The sequence below is a fragment of the Maylandia zebra genome, linkage group LG3 (assembly GCF_041146795.1).
Source record: "Maylandia zebra isolate NMK-2024a linkage group LG3, Mzebra_GT3a, whole genome shotgun sequence".
NCBI lineage: Eukaryota > Metazoa > Chordata > Actinopteri > Cichliformes > Cichlidae > Maylandia > Maylandia zebra.
In genome coordinates, this window is record NC_135169.1 from 15,616,801 (window position 1) to 15,628,367 (window position 11,567).

General features: G+C 37.0%; 1 protein-coding gene across 1 annotated transcript; it reads right to left on the reverse strand.

The window, feature by feature from the left end:
- Positions 1-7,062: 7,062 nt before the first annotated feature.
- LOC101469357 (putative high affinity immunoglobulin gamma Fc receptor IB) lies at positions 7,063-11,136 on the reverse strand. The gene is made up of 10 exons (XM_076882632.1): positions 11,105-11,136; positions 10,929-10,973; positions 10,436-10,696; positions 10,112-10,357; positions 9,711-9,827; positions 9,471-9,527; positions 9,044-9,109; positions 8,398-8,466; positions 8,178-8,263; positions 7,063-7,792 (listed from the first exon to the last, which is right to left on the reverse strand). Exons 1-10 carry the CDS (start codon positions 11,133-11,135, stop codon positions 7,790-7,792), a joined length of 981 nt encoding a protein of 326 aa, XP_076738747.1. The 5' UTR covers position 11,136; the 3' UTR covers positions 7,063-7,789.
- Positions 11,137-11,567: the final 431 nt, after the last annotated feature.

Consider the following 11,567-nt stretch of genomic DNA (forward strand, 5'->3'; position numbering starts at 1 on the left):
TTTTCTAAACATTATCAAATAATACAGTGCAGGAGGTGTTTGATAAATTATGTTCATTCCCAGGTTTCCTGAAGGCAACATGAAAAATGGACCATCTTGAGCCTGCAGCGGTCTGCTGTCACTCATGATTCCCCGCCCCTCTCTGTGTAGCCACGCCCACCAGGCCAGAACAGGGCCAAAAGTCTGTAACTGAAAAATAGAGATCTGAAAGTGAAAAAAAAAAATTGAAGCTGAGAGAAAAATCCGAACCTGAAGAATTTTTTTTGTACATTAATTTAAAAGATCTGAATCTGATAAAATGTAATCTGAGACTGAATAGATTTTTTAAAAATAATAATAATGAAAAGAAGATTACTGAAACTTTTTAAATAAAGTTTACTCAGAGAAATTATAGATAAAAGAACCATTGGGTTTTCAGTTAATACAAATATTCAAAACGTTTGATTTCATTTTAAATCCAACTCTTTCTTTTTCAAAGTTCACTCTAAAAATGTGACTTTTGCTTTCAGTTTACATATTTTCGATTTAAAATTTTTCTTTTAACTACACAAACATTATGGCCCTGATTTAACTCCATATATTTTCAGCACAACCTCAAATATCTGAAATTTGAGTTATTTTTTCATTTTGGTATACTATATTAGCACAGTTGACCTAAATTCAGACAAAGAATTCAAAATCCGAGTAGAAAACAGTTATATTTCTTACTGTAAAACCCACAAACATGTTTAATGAATCATTTTCATAACTTGAAATGCAAATAGAAATTGTACATTTCTAAAAATTATGCACAAGTTTTGCAAACAACAAAGTTATATGATACTATTTACCTGGAAATGCAGCCAAGGCCTCAGGCCTTTATATAGCCATTTAAATCTATTTACAGAACAATTAGGTGTGCTGCATCAAATAAGAAGGCACACAAATTATTTGTGCCAGTCCAAAAATGTAGTTTGTGTTCAGTATAAGACAGAGGAGAACAGCACAGGCCTAAACCCTGCAGGTCTGACAGCAGGAGGTGCATCAGTCCAGTTTTCCATGTGGGAACAGCGTTTACACTGGAATCTGCCTTTGATGGCTTTTTTTGGAGAAAATGTAACATTCAGCAGTATAACTGACACACAATACAAAACAATAACTGCACAACACACTAACTACAGCCTCCAAACACGCTAAACGTCACTAATGTCTCACATATGAAAACTTGCTCTCTCTGTGTTTCGCTCGCCCGCTTTCCTTTGCGGGTGTCACTCCTAAAAACTTCCCCTTCTCCCTAAACAACCAAATGTCACATGTTGCCTTATCATTTTTTTTGATTGGCTGACATGGTAAACTCACACCAATAGGGAAGGGGTGTTTTTTCTTTTTCTTTTTTCACTCGCAGGCGGAGACAGTGTTGCCAACTTAGCGAGTTTTCAGACCCCTTAGCGACTTTGGTTTGGTACAAAACTGGCTTTCCGTCTCTGATATGTAACTTTCACAACATAACTGCAACTTAATATAACACAACTGTGGCAAAAATATGAACAAAAGGGAGAAAAAGTTAAACTTACCTTGTGTCGTTAGGAGCCTGAACCACGGTAAAACTCCGGTGAGGTCAATGACCTTACGCTCTCCCACGGTCACACGTTGATGACGTATTTGGAAATCAATTCGGGTGGGACATGACAACAGCGCCACCTGCAGGAAGATTTTCTCTCTGGTACCTTGTGTTCTGATACCTGACAATATTTTTTCTGACAACTTTTTTTCTGACACCTGACAACTTTTTTCCTGACACCTGACAACTTTTTTTCTGACACCTGACAACTTTTTTTCTGACACCTGACAATTTTTTTTTTGACAACTGACACCTGACAATTTTTTTTCTGATACCTGACAATTTTTTTTTTGACAACTGACACCTGACAATTTTTTTTCTGATACCTGACGATGTCCTAAAATGTACACCATACAGGAGATGTCCTTACTGAATCATCAGAGCTGAACGGGTGATGGAGAAACAGGTTTACCTTTTAGGTGACATGAATGAGTTGAAGGGAAGTTATGAACTGTTTCTGAGAGACAAATAACACCAGGATCCTTTTCTAAGTAGCTGACAGCTGGTAAACTGTGCAGGGGTGGGTCTAGGAAAGTTTTGCCAGGGGGCAGGTAGGGCATTAACAGGGAAAGGGGGCACAAAGAAATACTTTTCTTTCTTATTCTCATTTAAAATATCTCGCTTTTATTAAATAATTATCTAAATCTTACAACCAAAGTTTTTATCTGACGTAAAATGTATAGAAATCATACATATACCAAGAAGACTGTACATCACTGTCACAACAGCGTTTGTTTTCATTCAAAGTCTTTATGGCTTTAATACCTGGTGGGCCGGTCTGTAGTCAAAATGCCCGATTTTCTGTCCCAGTCCAGCCCTGCAGGTTATACTGGCAGTGTCACCATGCCAGCTGACTGTATTTCATCATCAGCCAGTGTTGTTCTTGATCAATATTACCAAAGTTTACCATAAGGCAGCATAGAAAGTATTTACTTGCTTTCAGGTTTTATTCAAATGTTAGTCTTTTCATTTGTTTCCCCACTTTTTTCCTGTTTCAAAATCAAACACCAGTTTGTGAGAAGATTATCTTCTTTTTTTAACAGGCAGATAAAGTTTTACATTGGAACTGGCTAATTTGTCAATTGTTTGCTACAAATGTTCGTATTTTAATATTCAAAAATGTTTTTGCCCAAAACATATGTGCAGTATATGTCAGTAAAAAATACTATGCAAATATTGCTGTCCTTGAATGCTGAGTAAACACTGACAAAGCACTGATTGTATCTCTTGTACTTTATCAACGCAGTATCTAAAAACTTTGCACCGTAGTGGTTAAAATCTCATTCTAATAAGAGTTAAAAGCGCATTCGATTATTAGGTTTATGGGGTTATTGAATTATGGTTAATGGTTGGTAGAATTTTTTTTAAACTTTATCTGCCAATTACATCTGCAACCCTTCTCCAAATCTGTGCCCCTACCTGACCCCCCAACAAAAATTTTCTAGACTGGGTATATACCACTCTTTATTGGCCAACTTAACATTTTACTAAGCAACAATTTAATACTGAATAACAGTAGATTTTAATTTCGTTTAATGTGAGCAAAAATTTCTTAAAGCCAGATCCGTCATGGCTTTTCTCACTGTAATGACTACAGAGTACAAACTTTACCAACAGCTAGATAAGTATGTAAAAACATGCTGAGTCAGACACCCACAGACGGGTTTTAAAGAGAAGAAGATGTGGTATTTTCCTGTTGCACTGAACAATTAACGGGTGTCAAAATCCATGGGCTGTATTCTCCTGAGGCCACATTTGTAGACCGATTACGTCGTTGTGTCGCTGTGTCCAGATTCGCAGACTCCTCCAAATGCAGCTGGCAAAGGTATCATCCTTTTTCCTGAATTGGGTCGGGTGTATCCTTTGTGGCCCACCATATCCCAGAATTCATAGTGCTGACCAGACAATTCCAGTTTTCAACAATGGCTGCCGCTACTAAGTTTTAATATTACTCTAATTACTCTTTCTGTGTTTCTGGTAAATAAACTTTTAAGATATTTTTAGGCGAGAATGTAGTTGTTTAAACTTCACATATCTGCTCGGTTTATCAAGACATCACGTATTTGCAAAAGTGCTCGGTGTTTTCGGTGATATCTGTTACCCACCAGCTCGATAGGTAGCCAGGGCGGTGACGCAAAACTGAAGTCCAATTTCCGCTTACTTCGGAGGTCCCGGCAGATTTCCTATCAAAATTGCTTAATAAACATTTATTTTGTTTATTTTTATTTTATTAGCATTTTCCTTAAATGTGTTAAATATATATTTTCTCATCTAAATGTCCACTGAGCTGTGAGCCAGGGGGCGGTAATGCACCTTAACATTGGTTTCCAACCAAGAAGAAGAAGAAGCTGTGCGCCAGGAGGGAGGGGGTGAGTGATTCGTTCGTGCTATGATTCAGCACAGGAGGGAGGGGCTGAGTAGCTCAAATGTGCTGTTAGCATGTTAGCGGAGCGATGCTACTGTGAACCGAGGAGTTATTTTCTTGATGTGAGCTTCTACTCGGGGTTTTTTCTTCCAGTTCAGAGCAGAAATTTTTTTGTTAAGATACTGGATGTTGTGTTTTTCTCCACAATTTTAATTATAAGCTAGATATATTGCTGCTAACAGCAATGGGGATGAGTCAGTTGGCCTTGTGAATCATGATTCATGAGTCAGTAAAGTGATTCTCGAGTACTGAACGATTCGTTCATGATTCGCGCATCACTAATCTGCAGCAATGTCAGCAGTAAACACTAGAAGGCAACATACCAGAAGCTTCGTCATTATGTGATGATCTGTGGTCATCAAGTGAACAGTATGTTGTTGTTGTTTATATTTCTTCCTCAAACACATATTTTGAGTTAAAGCCACTTTGTTCATGAATGGACAATAAAATTCTTGTAGCACAAACTGGATTTATTTTATTATAAAATATTTATAATCAATCATTAAGTTTGAAGTAAGTGCAACTCATTTAAATATAGCATCATGTAAAATCTTACCATTTTCTATTTCAGAACAGTAAATTGATTATTTTATGCTCAGTGAAATCATTCACAGACCCTGACTTGTTTTTTTTTTTTTTCATCTTAAGCATGTTCACACAAATATTTCTGTCCCGTCATGCTTTGCAGGAATGTCTTTTTTCACTAGAAACAGTCTCCTTAGTAGGGATGGGTAGTAAACAGACCGAAAAGCAGCGCACATCTCGGTGCTTTCTTTCGGTGCATTTTTTTCCTGAGCTTTGATACACTTTAGATTCTAGACAATCATTTTACGTTTCCGAGGATAGTAGGCGGGGTCAGGTACGTACGTTCTTTTAGAGCAGAGCTACAGATTAAAATTGACCAAGGCAAAGCGGTCAAAAGTCTGGCTGTACTTCACAGCAAAATATGCAAACTCAGCAGCCTGCAACAAGTGCTTTAAGGTGATACTGTGATACTGTCAAAGGAGGTAACACCTCAAATCCGATGAAACACCTGGCGACGCATAGCGTTTTTTTTTTTTTTAAAGCCGAGAAATGCACTGTATTTGATAGCTTGCTGCGAGACCTCACACCGAGCACATCTACTGCGGGTGGGTTGCCTGTTATCGGACCCGGAGCAACATCCCCAAAAACCCAAAGAGGAGAGCCCTGGCCCCTAGCCCTGCCAGTGTAGCAGAAATGATGAGGATGGCAGCAGCAGCCGTTCTTCTCTGCGTGAGTAACTTAATGTTGTTCGTGTGTAATTTACGTTGAGTAAGCTAACCATGTTATTACATTAATGCATGTAAGGTGAACTAGCAAACACCGTCATAGCTACATGCGACTGTCTTCTTGTTTGATGGCAGATACTCCCTTCACCCTGGCCAAAAAGGCTAAAATGACCAAAGAAAAAGTGGAAAACAGTTAAACATGAGAGGTTTTTGGACAAAGTTTGTGTTTTTTCCATTGTTTAAGCACTGCTTCCAGCCAAGAGTGATACCATATATGCCCCATAGCTGCAGAAAAGGCTAACATTGTTATCTTTTTACAAAAACAGCTGAACATGAGAGGTTTTTGGACCAATTTTGTGTTCTCCATTCTTTAAGCACCAGTTTGAGCACCGTTTAAGCACCGGCACCGTTTCAAAAGTACCGGTTTGGCACCGGTATCGGATAAAACCTAAACGATACCCATCCCTACTCCTTAGTGGAACAAGGTACAGTATCAGCATATTAAAGTATGGAGGACCACAAGAGCCACACGCATCGAAAAAGATGCGTGACAACTAAGAATTCTGTGCTTAAGTAATGAATTGTAGAATAAATTATGCATTTGTCAATCCTTTTTGCTAACATGTTGTCATATCTATGTCGGGCAGAGTGCAAATCCCGAGGCTGAACGGCCTTTGTACAAGCACACATGCTTCTTAGCAGGGCAAAGCTATGAGCTGATTTTGTCTCCATCTGTCATTCTGCAATTCATTTCATGTAAACAATAACATGGCGCAAAGAATGAGGTGAAAAAAGGCACATACCTTTGACGTTGCGTGATCCACTCTGTATTCCTTGTCCACACATAGTCTTAAAAAAACCTGAGTTTTCGGTGGTTTGGCGCGCCATTTACGTGTGGACGAAAGGCCCAAACGCATAGAAACAGCTGCGTTTTCAAAAATAAACTTGTAAGTGTGGACGTAGCATAAAAGAGTTAGTAGTTTATTTTATTACTACCTTTAATTTATTGCAGATTACTTGTATTTGCTTAATTGTTTACTAAATGTTTGAGGTGTGAAATAAACCGCAATGTGGCTGGAGGATATGTTTGTGCGCGCAGGGGGCCTAGCAAAAAACGTTTGGGAACCACTGATCTAATTGAACATACGCAAGACAACAATTTATAGACATGCACACTATACCTATCTAAATTAACCCGTGTTACTTTTTCACTCGTGAAAACAAGTAACACGTGAGTGTGCTGTTTAACGCTCCTCCTTCATCAACTCTTTCTCTCTGCACCCTGCAAAGCACACAGGAAGTACAGAACAAATATAAATACAAGACCTTATGACTAAATCAAAAAGAATAGAAATGGATTGCAGTGGTGCTGTGTTAAAGTGTTAAATTGCAGTGTTAAAGCTTCAAATATAGACACCACCCAGCAGTTACTGAGTAAGTGTGTTTTGGGTTAATCTTATTTATTTAATAGCAGCATTGTTCCATATATATAGCTCACATGATTAGAAACTCTTAATGTACTCTTAGTTAAAGAGCACTGGCATGTCGCAGCATGTTTTTATAGAGCTGACCGGCATTCGGGTGATTTAGTTTTATGGACTTGAACTTCGATGTCTACAATGTCTACAACCAGTGTTTCCAACGTAACACAAAACAATTTAATCACAACAGCACTGACTTTCACAGAAAGAAGGGGAGGCACTTTAATCAATGGTGTTCTGTAGATAAGGGTTGGATTAGTGCAAGAGCTGTTACTGGTGGAGCAGTTTAAGAGCACTGTGCCTGAAATCAATTCACATATGTATACAGTGGCTTGCAAAAGTATTTGGCCCCTTGAACTTTTCCACATTTTGTCACATTACAGCCACAAACATGAATCAATTTTATTGGAATTCCACGTGAAAGACCAACACAAAGTGGTGCACACGTGAGAAGTGGAACGAAAATCATACATGATTCCGAACATTTTTTACAAATAGATAATTGCAAGCCATTGTGTGTGTAGTGAGACCTCTTATGTCATTTGATACGGCCAAATGGATTTGGACTCACTAAAAAAGTGAAATGAGTAATGGGTCCAGAGGTGGACCCATTTTACAAAAACTCTTTAAATGCTTGTAACTTCATTGCCATTTGAGCCGGACAGAAAATACAAATGTTTCCTGAAAGACCAGAGTTGTTTTAGTTATCATTTCACAAAATATAAAATAAATACATTAGGCCTTGCATAACCTTAGCCCATGTAGGGTTAGGCCACTTTACAGGGCATCTACAATATAACACAGACATCATAACAATCAGATGATCAGGATAATGGCTTATCACCACTCTAAGATGATCAGTAGTGAAACAGGCTGGCCTTCTCTGAACTGCTGCCTATTTGCTTCTGGTCCTTCTGATGAGCAGCAGGATCATGGGTGGTGGACTGGATTTGCAGCAGTTTCTCAGTTTTTCCTGTTCCAGGCAATTTCTTTTTGCAAAGTACAATCTTACTGGTGTATCCATAACCATGGCCTACTGCACACAAAGAGATGGAATTAGTTACAACATATACGCAGTTGTGGTGCTTCAGCATCTAACCAGCCCTACAGAAGAGGAACTAGCATCTTTAAGTGGCAGGCAATTTCAAATGCAGCGTTTCTATCAGCCCAGCAAATACACAAACTGTTTTTGTTTTTGTGTTTTTTTTTTTCAAATGTCCTAATGAGGAGCTACTTTTTACTTTATTATTTTTAATACATTCCCAAGCCTGTACTTTCAGTAAAATAACTTCAGTAAAATAAGTTGCCAACATTAAAAGTACTTTTTGAAAAGGATATTGTATTGAAATCTCTATTAACTGTCCACTCTTTAGTATTCATCACATATTATCTGCAATATAACACCACTGCCTCAGTCTTACCTCTTGTAATACAGAATAAAAAGTGTCATCTGCCACAAGTTGATAGACATGTGACGAAGTTCTTCTTGCAGTGGACTTTTCTGGTTCTGTTTTGACAACAGAATTAAATCAGTCGATAGCAACAATTTCTACTCAATAAAACACTTATATTGCCTTACATTATTATAAGTTAATTGATAATGTATACAAATGGCTTTTAACAAGTCATAACAATTCTCACCTTCATTTACTTCAGCGTACTCCTGTTCTACGAGGTAGTAACAGGGTCCAGAAGACAATCCATCTTCATCTAAAGGAGACACAGAGTGAGAGTAAAGTGAGGATATCAATATGTTGAAAACAATGAAGTCAAATTTGACATTTTCGAAATGCCTAATATACATATAAGGCAATACCTGCAGTCTTATACATTTTTATGCTACATGCATTGTTTTTGTCATTTCCAAATGAGTAAGATGATTGAATATTGATTATATCATGTTCCTATTCTTGTTTTGTTTAATTTATAGTTTATTATATAAACTTAATACAAAATTTCAATACAAAACTTTTAGTTTTGAGCTGTACAAAGCAAATTCACACCTCTCACTCTAGATGGGCGTCTAAAATACATGCTTGAACCGTATTAGCACTGTGGTTTTTATTTGAAGAACAAGTCCAGGAAACTCATGTACTCACCACCGCCTACACATTTAGCAATAACAGATACACATCACAAGAAAGAGTAAGGCAATACCAGACAAACAAGTCTTGTTTGATTTCATAAATCAAATTTGCGACAAACCTTATATCAACTTAAATTCTGTTAGTGTAAACTTAATAAGTTATTTTTTAACAGGAGATAACTATAATTTACATGACATTACCTGTTTTTTTCCTGTTTTTATTTACAGTAGCGTATGTTGCTCTGCTTGCATTAGGTGCACTGGCCTCTGTGATTAAAAAAAAACAACATAAAACATCACAACAGTCTTGAGACAAAATAGTCTAAACAGAGTTTTTTTTATGTCAGGACGTTTAGCTTCTGTTTTTCACAATTAAAAATCTTTTAATGTATATTACTTTAACCAAGTATTTATTTCATGTTGGTCAAGAGGACACAAGTTTTTATTTATTAATACAATAACAATTAAAAGCACATTCTAATACATAGTTCTTGTCTTTCCTGTGTGGTGACTGTTAATGCTTGGTTTTAAAGTACTTTATAGGTTCCAAGTTAAATTATGTTTGCATAGTTAAGTCTTTTGTAGGATGCCATACACATGGGTAATTAAACAGTGTTTGTGTTCTGACCTGTTTGACGCTCTGTTGAATCTGAAGTACGCACCTTAGTTGACAGATAGAGCAGTGCTATAGTACAAGGAAGAAAAACAACGTCACCAGTGAACAACATGGAAAAAAAAAGGTATTTTTAAAACTTTAGAGAACAACAGTGCTATGAAAAAGTTATGAGCCACTGCTATTTCTTTGTATTTTGCTAAAAGAATGAGCACAAAATTCTACATGAAATGTAATGTTTGTTATTTTCTTTACCTCTGTCCCAGTAATCTTTCCCAAAGTGACGCAGTGCCCCCACCACCAACACAACACTCAATAAAACAGTGACAATAATCCAAGGTGTGGCAGGATGGCTTTCCTTTTTGGAACTACCTGTAAATATATTTAAATATATTTGTAAATATGAATAAAGTCGTTTAATTTATCTTTTGAAAAAAATGGAAAAAAAGCAAAAAAAAAGGTCAAACAGGAAGATGAAAATCAGTCAGAGGGTATGTGAAAGTTTAGTACACCTGTTCCATTTCCTTAAAGTGTACCTTTAATACTGCACACTGGAAATTCCACAGTATTTCAGAAAGCTACAGATTTGAATGACAGCAATCAAATGTATCTATGGGATTTATTTTAAAACTTTGTTGATTCTCATGTGTTCTGACCTGTGACATTCAGCCAGCTCACTGGTGACTCTCCAGCTCCTGAAATGCTGCATTTGTAAAATCCTTCATGAGAATTTAAAACTCTGCCGATGGTCATGTATCCTGTGGAGCTCTTCCTGATGAGGATTCCATCTTTGTAGAAATCAGCTGTGAAGTTGGAGGAAGTTGTCTTGTTCCTGCAGCTCAGAGTCACAGCTTCTCCCTCCATCACAGGAACAGCAGGACTCTCCAGGATCACAGGACCAGCTGAAAACCAACATGTATAAATCTATTCAATGATGTGTTTGATTATTACAGCATATTGCTTACTAAATGGAAACTTACCAGTAACAGTGATGTTGATAATGTTGCTTTTCTCCCCTCCTCCAGTCTCACATATGAACTCTCCACTGTCGTCTGTATAAAAATTTTTCATAGAGCAGGGCGATGCTGTTGCTGTTTTCTCATTAGTGTAGCTGCATGATTTCATTTTCCCTCTCAGCTTATGTACAATATTATAATTAGAGACGCCCTCACAGTAAAAAGTTACTGACTCATATTCAAAGAACTGTGATCTGTTTGGAACAACACGAAGAAAAACTGCACCTGACATAAGGAAAAGGAGAAATTCAGTTCAGTTTTATTGTTTAATAAAAATGTTGTCAAACTATACAGAACAAAATAACAACAGATAAAAATAACGGCAAATATGTATCAAATATACATGAGGGATGAACACATGTCCTACATTTAATTTCTAAATTATCTACTTTTCCATCAAACAATTGCAAAAAAATAAATAAATACTGATATCAGTGAGCAGGTAGCTGGGACTCACCAACGTTGTCATCATGTGCACACAGCAGGATCTTGACAGTTATCACTGAAGAGAATTAAAGAGCTATTAAAATAAATACTTTATTATGATCTTAATAATTACTGACATTTTAAAAGCATCAGTACCTTTAACCTTTATATTGCTTAGTTTTATTGCAGATGTAAGACCGTACTCACACAGCTTGATGCAGGCAGCTCTGAACACCATGATGTCGTGCTGCAGACTGAATACTAAAGTGTGAAAACTGAGAGCAGGGGCGTCTTCCTGTTTGTCTTCCTGTGCCTAAAGCAGTTTTACTACCACTACTACTTTCTATTATTTCTTTTACAACTCAATGCTAATTAATGTAATCATTTAACTTTACTAAAGTAGTTTCCACAGTAACCAAGTTGATCTTGTGTCAGCTTAGGAAACTGAAACACTGAAGCTTATCTGTGGGTGGAGCAAGGAACTGCTTCAGTGTCTGAAAAATGTTAGCCGTTCAACAAATGTGTAAAAGCACTTTAGAGAAATAGGAGAGTTAACACTGCTGAAGATAAAGTGATTATGTCATTCAAATGTATCAGTGACTATCTCAGTATAGACAGATCATTAGAAGGAACTGAACATGATTGATTCATGTACAGAATTCAGACTGGT

What these genes read in the sequence shown, in the direction of transcription:
- LOC101469357 (XM_076882632.1), bottom strand. Translation starts at nt 11,135, where the DNA reads ATGGTGTTCAGAGCTGCCTGCATCAAGCTGT. An exon ending in AGCTGCCTGCATCAAGCTGT is followed by an intron (nt 10,974 to 11,104) that starts GTGAGTACGGTC and finishes AATTCTCTTCAG; the next exon opens with TGATAACTGTCAAGATCCTG. An exon ending in TTCAACAGAGCGTCAAACAG is followed by an intron (nt 9,110 to 9,470) that starts GTCAGAACACAA and finishes TTTTAATCACAG; the next exon opens with AGGCCAGTGCACCTAATGCA.